We start from the raw sequence: 18,529 nt of genomic DNA on the forward strand, positions 1-18,529 counted from the left end.
GTGTATGTGTTGTATGTGTGTGTGTGTTGTGTGTGTTGTGTGTGTGTTATGTGTATGTTGTGTGTGTGTTGTATGTGTGTATGTGGGGTGTGGGTGTATGGGTGTGTGGGTGTATGGGTGTGTGGGTGTGTGGGTGTGTGGGTGTGTGGGTATGTGGGTATGTGGGTGTGTATGTGTGTGCATGTACTCAAAAAATAGAAGGAATCAACTTGTCAGGGTGGTCCAAACCTCCCACACTGGGATATACGAAGACAGGCACAGGGATGCAGACAGAACACTGAAGAATTAAGCTCAAAGCCTTTGTTGGTTCAGGCAACGACATATCGGGCAAGAGGGCAAGAGCAGTCCAAAGTGGGGAGAATCTATGATGGCCATCATTAAGAGAAGGTTCCTCAACTGGAGCAGTGGCTATCCCAAAAGCTGTTGCCAGTTCATGGGATATGTTCTTTTAGCTGGGTTGCCTTGTCTGGCCTTAGTGTAAACAGATGCACCTTGCCTCACAGAGATGACTTGATGTGCCAGGATGGGGTCGGGGATACCTAGGAGGGGCCCCACCTACTAGGAGAAGAAGGAGAGAGAGGATGGGGGAAAATATTGCAGGAGGGGGTGACCAGGACATGTGCAGTGAGCAGGATGTAAAGTGAATAAGTAAAATAATAATAGTAATGATGATAATTATAAAAACAATTTTAATAATAATAATAGAGAAGGTTCCTTCTGAGTAAAATCAGAAGTGACTTAGTGAGCGGGTTTCTATGAAAAAGTGTGTGAGTTTCCCAGAGTAGATGATTTCTTTCAGCAGCAAGACTTGAGGGTTCAGAGGGGACCCAGAATCCTCAGTGCAGGAAGAGCAGAGTTCCCAGAGTCAGTGCTCATCATGAATCCCATAGTTGGTGAAGTCATAGCAACCAGAAGCCTAGGAGTGTGGCCAACTGCAGACACGAAGGTGGTACAAGGTCTGCCTTATGTCTGTTGGATTCAGTGTAGTTTGTGACCCATTAACCCAGGTGTCTTGCAACCTGTTGTTCTCGAAAGAAATACAGGCAGCAGCTGGCAAAGTACAAAAGGCTGAATAGAGAGGCCAATATAAGCTCTGTGTGGGCTAGCCCATAGCTGTGGGTGGATAACAGCCATTGACATCTGCTGCTTGGCAACCCACAGCTATGAGGTTTCCTGACAAGATTCTGTCTAGGTTGTTGTAACTATAAAATAGGCTGACAATGCCATGCTTACTGTCTAGACACAGCACCAAGTGAATACATCAAGACAGGCAAAGCTCACAGTACCCTCCAGGCAAAACTCAATAAATTGTTTTTCATGTAAGACAACAGTGCAAAATCCTGTTTTTCACGAAAACCAGAGTTGTAATGACGAATTCAAGTAAAACAGCATCAGAAATGAATGTTACAATCTCTGGACCAACTGCTTGGTTTCATTTAAGTGGGTTTCCTCCGCAAACTCAAACTGTAAATGTTAAAGTGTTTAAACATGGAGGGCGATTCCATCCCAGGGAAGCCTGTGAAATTCTCAGAACATAAACAGAAGAATGTCCATATAAGTCTCTGAAACTTGAGCTCAGTTTTTAACATAGGATGAGAGTGCAGGGAAGAAGAGAAAGTGGAGGAAGAAGAGCATTTTTGATGATAACTTAATTTTGTCTACAGTTGAGTCTTGATCATCTGGGACTCATGAGGAAGCAAAGGCCAGCACTGACTTTTAGACTCCAAACCGGTACTAAGTCATGCCTAGAATAGAAGAGACTAAGAGCTATGGAGAAATACAGGCATATCCTGCTAACCTTCTGAGAGTTTCTTGTTATTTAGTCTCTCTCAGTGATCCCAAGCCTGCTTCTGTTTCATGGCCAGCCTTTTTCAGGGATTCTGTGCTTGCCTCTGTTTTGTAGCCAGGGACTTTGGAATGATCCTTTGGTCCACTTTTGTGAACACAAATGTCTTGAGGAAAACATGGCCAATCTCTCACAGTTTTTCTTGGTTAAGATGTCTGGTCATGAGCAGACCGCTGCTGAGTTGCTGAGTGTTGTGACTGAGTGACACCTGTCAGTCCGTCTCTCAGGGATAACAGACCAGGCCCTTCAGGTGTCACAGAAATCTTGTGCTAAAACCAAGGTGGTAATGGTGCCTCTGCTCCCCCAGTCCCTCAGACCAGCACAATGCTCAACCTGAGCAAGGTACCACTGCTCTGAACTACTGCACTGATGGCTGTATGTCTTGAGAACCTCCTTGCAAATAACCCAAACTGTGCAACACTGCACAACACAACAGCTGCCTCCTTCTCACAGATGACACTCTAAAGCTAACTCTGAGCCCAAACACCAGTGATGCTTGTTTTCTGGACCACACAAGAAAAACCCACAATGAAGGGTTCCAAAGGACAACAAAGCCACTCTGAACTGCCACTGTCATCAAAGGGAGTGTGGCTCTCAGCAACTGTGGAACTTGTGTTTCTATAGCATGTCTTCTAACATTTCATTTTCCCCATTTTCTTTCTTCTTCTTCTTCTTCTTTTTTTTTATTTAACATATACTCATTTTTCCTTCATGGAGACACTGGGTATGTACTCTGGTCTCCCTTTCCCACTCACAGAACCTTCTAGCTGACAGAGACACAGTTTGTAGATGAGGTAAGTCAGGCTCCAAAAGTGTGGTAGTGCCCCTCAGCCCTGCCTATCCCAGTTTTAGCCTCTGCCCTTCCTGCCCAGCCCTCTCGCTGTTTCCTGACCCACTGCCCATGGATGAATGAAATGAAAGCGTGTGGCCACCTACCCACACACCTTGGCAGAGGTGCACTCCACACTCGGCGTCCCCCACCCAGGCAGGTAAGCTTGGTTGCACCTTCTAAGCGGTATCCCTGGAAGCAAGTGAAAGCCAGGGTGTCACCCACACCAAACTGGAATCCAATTCTGCGGCTGAAGGCAGGGACACCAGGGTCGTCACAGGGCTCCAGGTCGTATTCTGGAAACAAAAGAGATGGTGAGCGGTTAAGGCCTGGGAAGCAAGCAAAAATATTTGGCATAGACTAGGAGAGAGACAACACTAAAGACACTTCCCTTTCATCCTACTCTCTCCCTTCTTCCCCTCCCCTCTCTTTTGTCATATGAATTACTGTCCTTTGTCCCACGGATTGTACCGTAAGTCTTAGTATTTTACAATATAAATGTATATGTGTAATAAGGTAAAAAGGGTTGAATCATTTCTACCTATCACATTGAAAGGATGGAATCAATTTTCTTATATTTACAGCTGTTAAAAGCAGCTCTGTCCTTTCCTTAAATGTACATTTCATGAAGGCACAGGGCTTAAGGCAGAGCAGGGCCAAGTGTAGTGCTAACCATCATCATGACCAAGTCACCTGCAAACAGGTGTGTATAGAACAAATCTATTTTCAATGTACGGACCAGGTTTTCTTGATGCACAGCGGGAGATATTTTGTCAAGTAGATATTTCTATGAGCCACTCCAGAAGCAAGCGCTAAGCATGTTTTATACAAAGTGGTGGTGTCTGCTATGTGGCTGCCCACAGAGAGTATGTCTTCAGAAGGTTAGCATCGCAGAGGATCTTCTGTGTCTGTCTCATGCTTTCAGGTGGTGGTTGGGATCACACTGTGTGTAACAGGTTGGGCACTGTTTACCATTGGTCCTTCTGTTTGTCTCTGGAGGAACTAAGATGTTAAGAGTCAGGAGTACAATTAGGGGAGGGACAGAAGTCGCCCATTCTCTAGTGTCTTGCAGCTTGCTCCATCTGAAGCCTTCCATATCCCATACAGTCAGTCGGGTCAGTGCTAGGTCACAGGCCAAGGGAATGTCCCTAGAGTCTGGAGATGGAAGATGGTATATAGAACTGATCTGTTTCTCTTTCCGATGCTGTGATAAGACACTGACCAAAAGCAGCTGAGGGCAGGATAAAGCTTGTTTGGCTCACACTTCCTGGTCACAGTACAACGTGGAGGGAAGCCTGGGTAGGAACTCAAGTGGCAAATGAAGCAGAAACCACAGAGGAGTACTGTTCACTGGCTTGCTCTCTGGCTTGCTCCGTCTGTTTTCTTACACAGTCAGAGCCGTTTACCTAAAGATGTTCCCACAATGAAAAGTGTTCTCCCAGATCAACTATCCATCAGGACAGGCCCACAGGCCACTGTGATCCAAGCAAGTCCTTGGTTAGGAGTCCCCTTTCCCAGGTGACTCTATGCTTTGTAAAACTGACACTAAAAACTAGGCAGAACAGAGACAATGGAAGTTTTACTGATGAATAATCGTTACTGAAAATTCCCAGACAAACCCATGCCATTTCTTCCGAGTGAGGTATGTGATCAAGTGGGAACCAGAATCTGCTCCTAAGAAAAATCACCTCCACTTTCTTATTTCCAATCTCTGACTGTCCTAGCATTAAATTCTAGATTCAATATTGTCAGTGAACACACAGAGAAACCAAATCCACCAGTGTTTTCTTCGTTTGTCATCTCAAACTCAACCCTCTCTGTCACTTATTATCAGATTACTAGAATCTTACCAAAATCTCACTGTCATTTCATCAGGCCCCTGGTTAGCCGCTGAGGTCTGTACTGTCACCATTGCCTACCCTGCTCTTCATTGGTGTCAAAATTCTCTAGATCTATAAAATAGCTCATCTCGCCATTTTGAGAGCGTACATATTATTCTGATTCCAGTTTACTCTGCCCCAGGGAAGGAAAAGATGGAAACTGTTATCTAGTGAGCACAACCGATACTCACTACAAACCCGTCGGAGATGACACAGACTCTTTAGGAGATACTACAGTAAAAATGTTATGACCTAGCAGACATTTCCTTCTGAGGTAATTTTCCTTTCATCTGAAAAATAGGTTATATACTTTGTGAAAATGGTGTCTTTCTCTTCTTTTAAAAACAATGTTAAACTCTTAGCAAAGATGCTAATGGTGTCCATGTGGTTCCTTCTGCATTTCCTACAAAGGTGCCCATGGTATCAAGATTCTCTGCTATATGTACATTTTATTTTGTAGTTTTTAAAATTTTAATAAATTTTCTTTATTTTTATTTATGTTTATGTGTTTGTGTGTATACACATGTGTAAGAGTAGTCATAGAGGTCAAAGGAGGGCATTGGATGCCCTGGAGAGTTACAAGCAACTCTGAACTGCTCCACATAAATGCTGGGACCCTAACTCAGAAGCTCTGTGAGAGAAGAAACTGCTTTTAACCACAGTGTCACCTTTCCGGCCCCTTATCTGATAGTTTAGCTGATGCCCTCTCCCTGTGCCTTTTGAATAAAAAGGGTCTGATCTTATCCCACCAGACATGGGAGTATTAGTTTCTATTATCCATCTACATAGCCATGGCTTCTCAATTAAGCTGCTATTTGTTGAGCATTTTATGATGAACACTTGCAGTATGCATTCCTCATACTCTTTCTTTTATGAACTATGTGTACTCATTTTATTTTATATGTATGAATGCTTGACTTGTGTGTATGTATGTGCACTCTATCCAGGCTTGGTGCCCATGGAAGTCAGAAGAGATGGGTGTTGAGAACTGACTCCAGGTCCATTGCAAGAGCAAAATGTGCTCTTACCCGAAGAGCCATCTACCAAGTCCTGTCATTTACAATTCCCACAGCTGGAAAGAAATCTATTGCTCTACTTATTCTACCTTCCTTTCATTATGAAAGATTTTCGTTTGGAATATTATCTTCCGTATTTTTCTCCATTTGCTTTTCATGTCAGCAGGAACCTGTGTGCTCCAGGGCTTGCCTTGCACGGAGGAATCAGCTTCCAGAGAGCCAGCTTACCTCCTCGTGTAAGGCCCTACTGCAGGAAGGTTACAGTGCAACTGCTCTGGAATATTTGTTGAGTGTTTAAAGTGAAATGATACACCGAATGAGTTCTCTATGCCAGTGCCAAGAGTTCAACAGTGGAAAGAGATAATCTCACCTCAAGACACGTGTGGCAGAGTGAAATCAATAAACAGGGCTAAAATACACATTTTGTGGAAATTCTATGTCTTTTAAAAGTCCTGTGGTAATTCAGTTTTCATTATGACAGTACCGATGAGTATGGAGTTTTTTGAGGTGACAGGTGCTGAGGTCTCTCCTCATACAAGTGCATGGTGGTTTCGTGGTGCTCTGGCTGTAGGGGGCTCCTCACACCAAGAATGTGCTCAGCTCTACTTCCCCATCGAGGTTCCTCTCTGTGTCTTTGCCTGGCACCATGAGTTGACAGAACCACACACCTAAGTAACTGCATTCATCGAGAAATAGACTTCCCACAAGGCCTGCAAAGACCCAGAACCAATAATTTCTGTGCTATGATGTGTGTGGATGTGGATTTTCCTTAATACAGCAGCTCAAATGGATTGTGAAAGGCATTGTTGGATTGAAGTGTAACTTCTGAAGTTTGTAGTTGCTTTGTTCTAAATGACTGGCTGGATGTTATGTGTTGCATGGGTGTTGGGCATTACTCTCATGAAAGGGTTAACTTGAGCACTGTAGGAGAAGGAGGCAAGGCAGCAGCCCCACTTCCTTTCTGCAGTGTGATGATGTAGCTCAGAAGCAAAGCCAGATACTAGAATGTAGCGCTGTGACCTTCCAGCAACCAGAACTGTGACAATGGAGTTTCTCATCTTCCCCAGAGTCAGAGATGTTCTGTTACAGCAGCACAGATGGACTGAGGCAGAAATCCAAAGATCTGACTGTGAGCTGTGTATGGGGAGCAGTAGAACTTTAAGATAGATAGGGACAGATGAATGAGAAGTGTATTGTCCCCTGGTTAGTACCCTTGGGAGGTAGCCATGGGTCTCACTGCCATCTTCTCTAGAGGATTCCATTTTCCTCATTATAGATCCAGATGCAAGAACATAGAGGGAAAAATTTCTCTTAGTGACCTTAATAGATTGTCTAGAGATACTACAGAGGAGAGACTCAAGCAATAGCACCAGGAGACTGAAGGCTTTGATTGATAATGTGGCCAATTTCATCATTACTATGACTACGGTAAAATACCAAGAAAGCATGCATTTGAGCCAATCCTGGACCCCTCTTTTATGCTGAGACATAGCAAGAAAATCAACGAAGTCAAATTAAGTCAAATTAAAATAATCACAGCTCTTTGGAATTAGGAAAAAAACAGAAGTTTTTTGTTGTTGTTTTATTTTTGTTTTTGAGAGGTATTCCATGTTACAACTTCATGTAAGAAGCGATAAAGCCTCTGCCAAGTGACAAATTAGACACAGAGCTGCTGGAGGGAGACGGCAGGAGACTATAGATATAGCCTCAGGATATAGATAAACAATCAAATATTAGAACAATCACTAAGTATTCCTGGTAGTTTTTCTGGGATTTAGACTTGAGATCTTATGCACAGAAGAAATCAAAGACAACTAAGGTCTTTGGAGACCATATTACAAAACTGAGTTACTTCTGAACTATGATGACTGACACTGGGTCTTGGTCAGGACTTCTAGGCTGGCAGTACAAGGAAGTGTAATTGTTCACTCCCATCAGCGGTGGGAGTTCACTCCTTGTCAGTGGGTGTGTAGACAATGGAAGAAGAGTGCTCTTGGAGCCTTCTTTAAAACATCAGATTTATCTTGGCTTTATCTTTATCATTTGGATCAGAACTTTTTATCGTATGTGCAAAGATCAAGGTCAAAAGCAACACAAATATGCAATCATCCCTATATAAAAAGTCTCAAATGCTCCAGAAAACCTACACAGGTATCACTATATACTACAGTTAAGGAAAAAAAAAACAGTTAAAAAAATAAGGTTTCAAAAAAAATAAAGTTTCTTGACTGTGTTAGAATAAATTGTCACCATGTATAATTCTGATAAAGGAACTAATAGTCTGTCTTCCTCTGTGTGTGTGTCTCTACTGGAGGGGCAAGACTCAATGTCACCAGCCCTTGCATATTGATCCCAGGGAGTGGGGTGTGCTCAGAGCTGCTAGAACTGTTGAGGAGAGGCGAGAAAGGAAATCTTTTCAGGAAACAGAGTTTTATTTATCGATTTCCAAGGAAGAGAATTTACATTTAGTGCAAGACAGAATGACACATCAGTTGCCAGACAGACATGCTAGCCCTCAGCATCATGAACTCAGCCTCTATATCTTATGGATAAAAAATTTGCAAGGAGAGAGAAGGGACACTCACACTCACACACACACACACACACACACACACACACACACACACACACACACACACACACGCACACACACACAGAGGTGGGGAGAGGGAGAGAGGGAGGAAAGAGGAGGAGAGGGAGAGGGAGAGGGGGAGGGAGAGGGAGAGGGAGAGGGAGAGGGGGAGGGAGAGGGAGAGGGAGAGGGAGAGGGAGAGGGAGAGGGAGACAAAGACAGAAATTACAAAGAAACAACATACCTGCAAACGTAATGTTGAAGCCTTCATAGGAGATGGAGAAGTCAGAAATGAACCTGAGTTGTGCAGTGAAGTTTCCAAACAACCCAGCCTTAATGGTGTGAGGCAGGACTGACCCAGTGAGCCTGGCTACCGGCTCTGAGAAACTCCCATCCTCCGTGATCAGCAAATAGTCGTGGGAACTTTCAAGGTGAAAGGTGTGGAAATTCATCTGCACTCCTGAGAGGGGAGGGCGGGATAGTCAATTTAACTGCAGCTGAAAGGAATCTCTTCTAGGCATAATTATAGACATCAAAGGTTTGGATCAAAATATCTTAAATTGTTAAATATTAAAATTATCTTGTACGATTCTAACTTTGAACTTTCAGAGAGAAATCAGATAAAGGGTGTTCTTAATTCAAGAAGAGTTAAACAAAACAAAGGTTCAAATAGTTGTCGGATCAGTTGCTGCCGTGGGTTTTGGTGCAGATTTGGACATGGATATTGGTACAGAGGGGCTGTATATACCTACTGATACACTCACGTATCTAAGTGGAAATTAATCAAATACCAGCATGGGCATGCTATTGATGTTCATGCAGATGAAAATGGACACAGATATAGATATCACCACAAGTGTGTGTAGGCAGCTGTCTGTGGTGATAGACATGTAAGTCTGGTTATTCATGAAGACAAAAGCTTAAAGGAATCTATAGGTGGACGCATGGTTTCATAAGTGGAAAAAGTATATTGATTCTTGACTGCATTCATGGATGGTCACCAGGCTCGGGGGAGTGTTCTTCTCAGAGATAAAACATTGAAACCTCTCCATTTCCATTCCTCATTTTTAGAAATATTAGTTTGGAGATATCATATGCAAATATAGTGTAGAGGGAAAATTCTCTTGAAATTATAGTTTTGTAAGCCTTATGATGTCTGCATAGAAATCAGACTCACAACACAGTACCTCTGAGTTTCTCTGCTGAAGCCAATGTATGTATAAGTGGACTCCTTTAAAGATTTAAATTTTTTCTAATTAAATAATATTTGTCACTCATAATCTGTTTATTTAATTTACTTCAGGACCACATCTTCCTTCCTTCCTTCCTTCCTTCCTTCCTTCCTTCCTTCCTTCCTTCCTTCCTTCTCTTCCTTCTTTCCTTGGAGAGTTACTATTTTGATTTATATGTGCATTCAGGAGTCTCTGTGTAGATATGTGTGTGTGAGTGCATATACCCTCAGAGGTAAGAGGCATCTGACCTTTCTGGAATTGGAGTTTTATGTTGTTGTGTACTGACTGATGTAGGTACCTGGATTCAAATTCAAGTCCTTTGCAAGGATATGAAATTATGCTCTTAATTTCGGATTTCCCTCTCCATATTTTTAAATATATGCTCCTGGGAGAATGTAAAACATATCCAGAAGGTCGCTGTAACATCTAGGTCAATAAAACACCTAGAGAAGTTTAAATACATGTTGAAAGGCAAAGTCTACTGACCAAAGTTTTTAAAGGTTCTTTCAAAATAACATTTAGTTATGGATATAAGAAAATACCTAGGGCACCTTGCTAAGCCCAGCATTTATAATGTATATTTGCTGCATAGAGTACTAATTTGCTTCATTTGCATTTACCATCTGTGTAAGGATGGAGGAATCCATGGTGCTAAAACACCATTGGATTATGTGAAGACCTGACAGTTACCATAAGGACAATGCCAAGCAGACCCAGAACAGAAGCACAGAGGTATCTCAGACATATTATAGAAGTTTTATAAAAATTCCCTCTTCTTGTTCTGAATGAATAGTCACATTTTGGTTAATCAAAGCTCATTTTCTTTATCATTACATTTAATTTCCAAGTTTATATTCACATATATACAGCCAGGTTACTGAATGGAGAATAACACCAAAAATGACTTCTGCTTAACATTCCAATGATACAAAGATCTTGTTTTCTTTTAGTCTTATCAAAAAATAAAAGCTAAGGGCTTGGAAACCATGAAATTCATTCCTCTTCTTGGCCTTTCTTTACTGCTTTCTCTACTCTGTGCTCCCCATACTTACTGTTTTTTCTAACATGTGCTCCCATCCTTACTGCTTCATCTAGTCCACGGTACTCCCATTCTTACTGTGTCTTCTAGCCTGTGCTCCCCATTGTGCATTGCTTGTGCTAAGGTCTTACCCTTGCCATGTGAGACTTCGATGGTCCATGTACAGTTCAGAGAGTTTGGATAGAAGTCTGGAAATCCTGGAGAAAGGACAGTCCCACTCTTTCCATGGATGTAGCCTCCACACAGGGCTGAAATAACAGAAAACACAAGCAGTCCACAGTGATTGCTGGGATGGAGGGCTTCTAGATGGACAGTGAATTTGCATAAGAGCCAACCAGAGGATGAAGTTGAAACTTAGACATTGTTTTGCTTGCAGCTGTGAGATGCCAGTTCATAAGCAGGTGTCCCTATCACAGCACAGCCATAGATCCTAACTCAGTGGAAAGCAGGGCAGAGAATGCCAAACTGTGTCAATACATCTGGAGAACCAAGAATACATTTAAGCTGTCATTCTTATCCTCCAGGTTGGGACTTCTTAGCAGTCCTTTAGTGAATTCAAAATTCTTGCAGCACAATATGCCATGTTTCAACTATTTCAAATATTTAAGAACCATAAAGTCATTCATAAAACTTTGAACACCAAAGTACTAGTTGATAGCAGTACAACAGGAGCTTTGAGGTTTTTTGACAGACATAAAAAATCATGGCACACATGAAGTCACAGCAGCTTTGATTGCACAAATGAGACCAGGACAAGATCAACCAGCCTAAATCCTAATTTGTATGGGGAGGGGATTATGAAATCCCACCCCTAGATAAAGGGCTATTTGTAAATGATGAACACTGTGGAAAGTCAATTCTCTTCCAGGACGCAGATCCTGAGAGGACACCCATGCTCTGATGAATGGTCCATAACCATGCACAGATAGCAGCATTAAGTGGATTCGGTGTATTTAAAAAAATCAAGTACATGAAGTGTGAGAGGGAAAAGTGGAAAAAAGGATAGAGAATGAATTGGACAGAAGAAAATGGAGATGTGGATTTGATTAAAATACATGTATAAGCAAGAAAAATTTATATATACATATATGTATGAAATTGTGTATAAAACATAATTTTGGAAGAGAGAAATAACTTTCTTCCTTCCTCTTCTTGTTTTCTTACAGATTTAAACACACACGCATGCGCCTACATCCATACTCACATGTAAGCTGTGATACTCTATGACAGACACACACTTGTAGACAGACATGGAGCTTCCATACTTGATAGACAGTTATGGCACATATGTACTTGAGTGTAAAAGTTATAAAGTTGAAGTCAGTGGAATTACTATTCCCCAACACAGATGCCTGAGCATGGAGCTAAGCAATGAGGGGGGTAGGGGGAAGGATAGTGGAGTCCAAGGCACTCACATGGGTTGTGAGAGCTGCTAGGAGAAAGAGCCCCAAGGAGCCTGAGCTTCGAGGCCCCGTGTGATAGCTGAATGAGAGTGGAGGTGGCAAGAACGAAGAAAGGAAAAGGGACCATCAACTAATAGAGGCTTGTCTGCAGAAGAGGTCTGCATGGCACAAAGGGAAGGTGAGAAGAAGGTCCTTGGAACAGTCTGTTATTGTTCAAAGGGGTTCCCATGCTTCACAGATCATCATAGAAGGCTGACACTTTTCAGAGGCAGATAATGGGACATATTAAGTCCCTGCCTGTGGATCACATAGGCTATGTTGTGCTTAACCAGGTCCCAGGGCTGCTCTGTAAGGTGTAGGGGGAAATATTAACCAGATGGCCAGATGTTATGGGCAGCTGGAGAGAGAGGGGCAAACACATACAGACTGTAGACCTATTGGAACTTTCTTCTCACAGGACCAGCATAGCGGTAGGGAGATTGCAAACTGGAAACCTAAGGATGACACAGGAAGGGGATTCAGATGTGTGAGCAGAGGAAAAACGGGGGTCAGCCTTGGAACTCTGAAGTGTGATGCTATTGAACACCCATGCAGGGGGCTGGAGTTGGAATGGAGTGGATGAGTCAGTGTCCTTTGGGAAACGTTGACCAAGAAACAAGACAGCATATTGGTAGATAGCCAGTATGGATGTGAACAAATAGAAAACGGCACCTAGGCATTTACCACCTGGACAGCACAGTGGAGATGGAAGCAGAGTGTACAGGACAGAGTAGGGGGGAAACAGAGGTCTGAGGTCTTGATTGGAGAAGGTGTATATAGTTAATTTTCATCTATTATGGGAGAAGCATAAATCAGAGCAATGAACTCTCAAGTTTAATGAAGGATTTAGCTATAAGAAATAGTATTTTATGTAACACTGAGATGCTGTATATCCAATGTTTCTGGAACAAGGTATTCTAAAGCCTGCCCATTCACAGTAGCTCATTAAAACGGATTTCATATCCAATTACATTGAATAATCACAAAATCCACAGTTCTCTGTGTGTGGGCTAATGTGTCTGTACAAATGTGCATGTCTCTGGAAGCCAAGGTCTTGCCTCAGTGCCATTGTGTAGGGAATTGAGACAGAGTTTCTCATGGCCTAGAGGGTAGTAATTCCCTCAGCCAGTGGGCTGGTAAGCACCAGAGGTCTGCAGGCTTCTCTGCCTCTCCGCTGCTGTTCAGTGACTCCACATTCCACTACGAAGGCCAAGAGTGCTAATCAGCCACAAGGTGTTTCCATTTGGGAGAAATTTGCAGGTGAGTTGGATGTCTCTGTCAATCTTGATCCCTTGATGGATACACGGGACTCTCTGAAGCTCCCATTATCAATGTTCTAAATAAAAATACCTGCACAAAACCCACAAGGTTGAGGAAAAGGGAATTTGATATGCGGAGAATGGAATGAGATTCTCAGCTAATTCTAAAGAGAGTAGAGAATAAGATAAAACCTAGACTTTCCCTGCAGGATCCCTCCAGGATTTGACTATTCATATATGGCCATGTCTCTGTTCCCTAGGCAGAGCCACCAATTTAGCCACATAGAATTTGAATTACATGAACCTATTTCTTCATGCACTATAGAGCCTTCTTGGGATAGTTATGAAAGCTACAGTAAAAAACTTACTTCTAATTTCCTCGAGGCTGCTACTCTGTGAGTTCGACATTTGTATTTCTAATATCTACCTGCCATCCAGGACACAGATAGGTTTTATCCAAAAGCCCCTTGGAAAGATGACTAAAATATGCAGAAAATAAGAAAGGGCATAGGGGACAGGTTGGCATCTTTCCCCATGTGTACTGAGGTAAGGTCCCGCCACTGATCAGTTGGTGTTGACCTCTGCTTAGGCCTCAGTCTCCCTGGCAAATCATTGACCGAGGACTTAACCCCTGTCTTCCTAACACTCTTTATGCTCTCAGGCACACAAAAAGTCTCTGACATCCTCAAAATTATAATCCAGTAGAGAAAGCAAAAATCAAATTAAAAATATAGATAACTGAGAATTATTCTGCAAGTAAATAATATCAAGTAGCCTTCAGATCTCAAAGGCAGTCCAGATGTTTAGTCTACAAATTGCTATTGAGATGGCAAGCTGATGTCACTGACAATGGTGGATACCCCATAACTGAGGTCCTGTTGGTAGGATGTGGGGGTTACTCTTCCTGCATTGCCCAGTGGTATGTGCTCTGGTGTCATTTCTTTGACCTGTCCATACCAGCAAGAGGGTAATGCATATCCTTCTACAAAACTCACAGACCCCACCATGGATGTTGTCTTTATTCTTTTTCATCATTATCACCTCCTTTCTCCACCCAAGTCATCTCCAAGGTCATGACAAGAGTAGTCTAATATTACATTGAAGACTGTAGACTGAATTTTCATTTCTTGTGTCCAAGACATGGAACTTAAGTTCAAGACTAAGTATCTATCTTTGCTGAAGGCCAGAGTCCTGTTTCATGAGACAAGGTTACAAGAGAGGAAAGAAGGAGGTGTCATAAATTATGTTCTCTCCATGTTAGCTACCCTATAGTACCCAGAGAAGCTGAAGACCCTCAAATCCACACAGCCTCTTCCTTGAGTTATTTCTGTTGCCTAGTCCATGAGCATACTTTGTGAGTTCGCTCTGTCCTATACCCCCAATGTCATGCCTCATATGCGGTACTTCTGCTGATGCCCAGATGTCCAGTTCAGCTTTCCTTTGCGTGTGATGCTACAGAAGGATGCCAGGGCCTTACATGTGATATACTCGTGCTCTACCACCAAGCTAAAGAGCTTGGCCTGATCTTCATGTTTTAGCTGGTATATTTTGGTCTTTGGATCTAACTGAACTCTGACATCTTATACTAGTATCTTCTTTGAAAAAATTCTACATGAAACACAATTCTTGTGCTTCATCTTTTTCTTCCTTTTCTCCTTTTCATTAATTTGTAGATTTGTGTGTGTGTGTGTGTGTGTGTGTGTGTGTGTGTGTGTGTGATGGGTATGATACTAAGTAAGCAGAGCTGTATTTCAGTTTCTCTCCATTGCAGGTTGATTCATGGCCTTTCTATGGTTAACAGAAGTCACTGATGTCTCTTTTTACTTATTTATTTATATTGGACTCATATTCCCCAAAGAAATATTGGACAGATGCCCTGAAGTTTAAGGCAATGTTAAATTAGGACTGCCCACATTTATAAGGCAATAACTTCTAAGACACATGCACAGTTGTTTCCACTATCAAAGATGAAGAACTTTGGCTGTGGGATGCTGAGGTATAGCTTTGTCTTCTGACCATGCCCAGAGACTAGTGTTAAAACCTTGAACTGTGTTTCATACTTCCAATCTCAGCAACTAGTGTTCACCCAAAGCTCCATGTTCTCCTATTCTTTCTCTTTTATTTCATTTGCCTTGAATCAAATTATTTCTCCAGAATCAAGTCTCTTCAGGAAGATAGAGTTTGAAAGATACCTCCCAGGCCTCTCAAGACTACACATTGTAAGTAGTATTTATTATTTTTTCATTCCCTATTTCTAGTCATTTTTCTTTCTTCACTTGTTTCTGTGTGTGAATTTAAAGCTATATAGAATGTTATGCTGATGTTAACTGTTAGGAGGCAATGAACATAATTGTTTTGCAATAAAGGTTTGCAGAAAGAATAAACAATTTGCAAAAATATTTAATAACAGCTTTCTAAAATGATCCGTGCATTTGTCCTTTATCAACTAGAAGGCAGATAATGCCTTCAATGCTCAATTTAAAATTGTAGTGTGCTAGCAATGGCATTAAAAAGGAACAAATGTAGTACTTGGAGAAAGAAAAGGTTTATTTTTTTCAGGTGAGATAAAATATGATAATTAATTCTAATTTATTTTCTCTTGCTGAGAACTATGAATTTTTAGAGGTTTACATTTCCTATTGATGTGGTTTATTGCAATATAAAACCTGTGAGACTTAAGAGATTGTGTGAGATTAGAAAGGGCAAGGAGATCCTCAGAGCTCAGTGTAAACAGCCACGACTAAATAAAAGTCTCATGTTAAACTCTAAACTCTCTTGAAATGTGAAGATTTATTAATAACCTTTCATTGTAGGCTTTTTAGTCCTGGATAGGTGCTACAATGTGGCATAACAAATCAAATTAGGGATCCCCTTGGATGTATCAGATTTCAAATTTTCATAAATTTGACTTGAAAGACAAAAGGCAAAATGTCTAAGTTTAATCTACTTTTATTTTCTCTAGAAAATGTCATTTATAACAGGCCAATTACTGATCACAGGGCCATTCTAGCAGGGCTGAGTCACACTCCATTTCATTTCTAAGTCATTTCCGGTCTACACATTCATTTTACACACCACTGGTGACTGCTGAGAAGAATCCACCTCAGAATGTCAACTTCAAATGGATCAAGCAGAGCTTCACTTGGAAGCATCATTTCAATACCCAGCCGGGTGCCTTGACCAATGTGGTGACAATGCAGTGACTGTCCATTGGTGGGCAAGGATACATTAGTCACCACAGAGTCCTAAGATTTCACTCTTTCAATCCTCATAGCCACGGTGGAAAAGTTTGGAGTCCCAACAACATGGCCCAGTACCCTGAAGGCTGCAAGATTGGGGTGGGATGGGCTATACAATAAGATCTTGTCTCAGAACCAAACAAGCAACCAAATAAAGATGGTGACCTTAGGGGTAGATGATAATATAATCGCAATGTACAGCATCAAAGAACACTGTCTCAGCTGCTTTCTGCCGATAATGAACAATATGTGATCATCCTGAAGAAGGTCATCATGCCTAATTGCCCATTCTTTGTCCTTCCTACTAGGTAGTACCACGGGTGTGTAAGTAGCTCTCTCCCCATTTCTGTTCAGAGTCCAGAATGCTCACTACTTCTTTGTGTTTGCCTGCAAAGGCCTTCATCTACCCTGAGTGTTCCACTTCTTATCTGTATGTACTGTGCACTGGTTAAAGCCAATAATCTGGTGCAATGATCAAGGATTACCAGTCCTCGAGAGTACCGAAAACACAACCTTCCCAAGAGCCTGCTATGTGTAGCTATTATTTTGAGAGAACTGAGGTGCTTATTACACATATAATACGTTAAAAGGAGTACCTACAGTTTGGAAAAAGGAAAAGAAGTTGAAATAACACATGTATGTAACTCACATCTAAGTATTAATTTTTCATATACCTACATGCTTTTCTAAAGAAATAATGTTACAATAAGGCATATTCATGAGTAAAGAGACCCAAGAGATCACAAACAAAGCATTTACCTAACTTTTAGTGCGAAATTGAGAGAAAAAGTGATATATAGTAATCTACAATCTCTTTACAGGAGTGAATAAGGACAGAGGGAAAGATGAATGATGACACATAAATAATCTCAAAGGCTATCTGGGGGCACACAGGCCCAGTAGAGGTATTCTGGGAAAGGTCAGAGGTCAGTGGGACAATGTATGTTAGCTTTGAAGAAACTCCCTATGTGGACCTGGGTCACTTGAGTCAGAAGAGAATGAGGCCTGACCATCTGGAATGTTTAAATAGAGCACCAAGTCTTTCAGGCCTTCTATAAATAAACACTTATAGAAAAAACACATGTGTAAGTGAGTTCTGTCAATCTCAATGTTTGTCAGTAATGATCCACAGCAGACCAGATTTTTCAATGTTAATAAAGACTTATCCCAGTAAATAGAACAATACTGGTGATCAACCTTCAAATATGCTGTGCTTTAAGGGTACAGTTTGTAAGGGGAACACATTCTCTGGTCATGTTGGATCATGTTAGGAGCGGTGCACAGTGGCCCATACGTTCACGTGTCCTCTCATCTCTACATGTCTTTGTGTTGCATAGCTTAGCTCTACCTGCCCGGGCTCCACCTACCATCACAGCTGGGCAAGGCGTGGTTCCACTGATGATTCTTCTCACAGATGAGGGGCTCATCATCACTGAGTGTGTATCCAGGGTCACAGCTGAAAGTCACTGTAGACCTGATCCCAAAGTTACTGCCATGTCGATGACCATTCACAGGGATGCCTGGGTCCAGACAGGAGTCGGATTCAAGAGTCACACCTGCATGTATGTGCAGAGAGTACAAAAGACTGAAAGGCCTTTCTGGAAAACTGAAAAAATAAGTGCTATAACATAAGCTATAATATATTCCCAGATATGCACAGACCCAGGGAATTATCTAAGTGAACTCTTCATAACTGAATTGATCATATTATATTCAATAGTCATTCATGTGAAAAGCAATGTTTCTAAATACTCGACCTTGTTTTTCAAATGAAAGACAGTCCTGTGTTCCTCTCTAGGTCATAGAGAAATGATACAACCTTGAATAATTCATCGAAGACTTTGAATTTTACCTTTGCTCCCCAGAAAATCAATAGACTGTTAACGGAACACCACGCTAGGTCTTAATCCTCCACTCTCCTTGCTTTTATTGTTTGCATTCCAGTTAGGTTTTGGCGGCTTCACTGTCATGCTCCTACACTCGGATACATACAGGCAAGCACACACATGAAATATAGTTTACAGCTGTATGAGAGTGAGTTTTCTAAAACTATATTGTACAGTTTTAACTGTAGAATATAAGTCTAAAATCTACAGTTTTAAAATATCCATGTCATCTGCCACTCGCCTATGCCACCAGATAAGTTGGCATATAAAAGGAAGTAGGTCACCTCAT

At 41.7% G+C, this 18,529-nt stretch overlaps 1 protein-coding gene across 1 annotated transcript in view; it reads right to left on the minus strand.

Annotated features, from left to right (window-relative positions):
- Csmd1 (CUB and Sushi multiple domains 1) overlaps positions 1–18,529 on the minus strand; it is a 1,525,237-nt gene that overhangs the window by 281,768 nt on the left and 1,224,940 nt on the right. The window contains exons 18-21 of the mRNA XM_028766288.1: positions 17,722–17,910; positions 10,546–10,662; positions 8,388–8,603; positions 2,783–2,971 (exon numbers count right to left, since the gene is read on the minus strand). Coding sequence (XP_028622121.1) covers positions 2,783–2,971; positions 8,388–8,603; positions 10,546–10,662; positions 17,722–17,910 — 711 coding nt within the window. The remainder of the gene's footprint in view (positions 1–2,782; positions 2,972–8,387; positions 8,604–10,545; positions 10,663–17,721; positions 17,911–18,529) is intronic.

The sequence above is a fragment of the Grammomys surdaster genome, unplaced genomic scaffold (genome assembly GCF_004785775.1).
Source record: "Grammomys surdaster isolate TR1022 unplaced genomic scaffold, NIH_TR_1.0 167, whole genome shotgun sequence".
NCBI lineage: Eukaryota > Metazoa > Chordata > Mammalia > Rodentia > Muridae > Grammomys > Grammomys surdaster.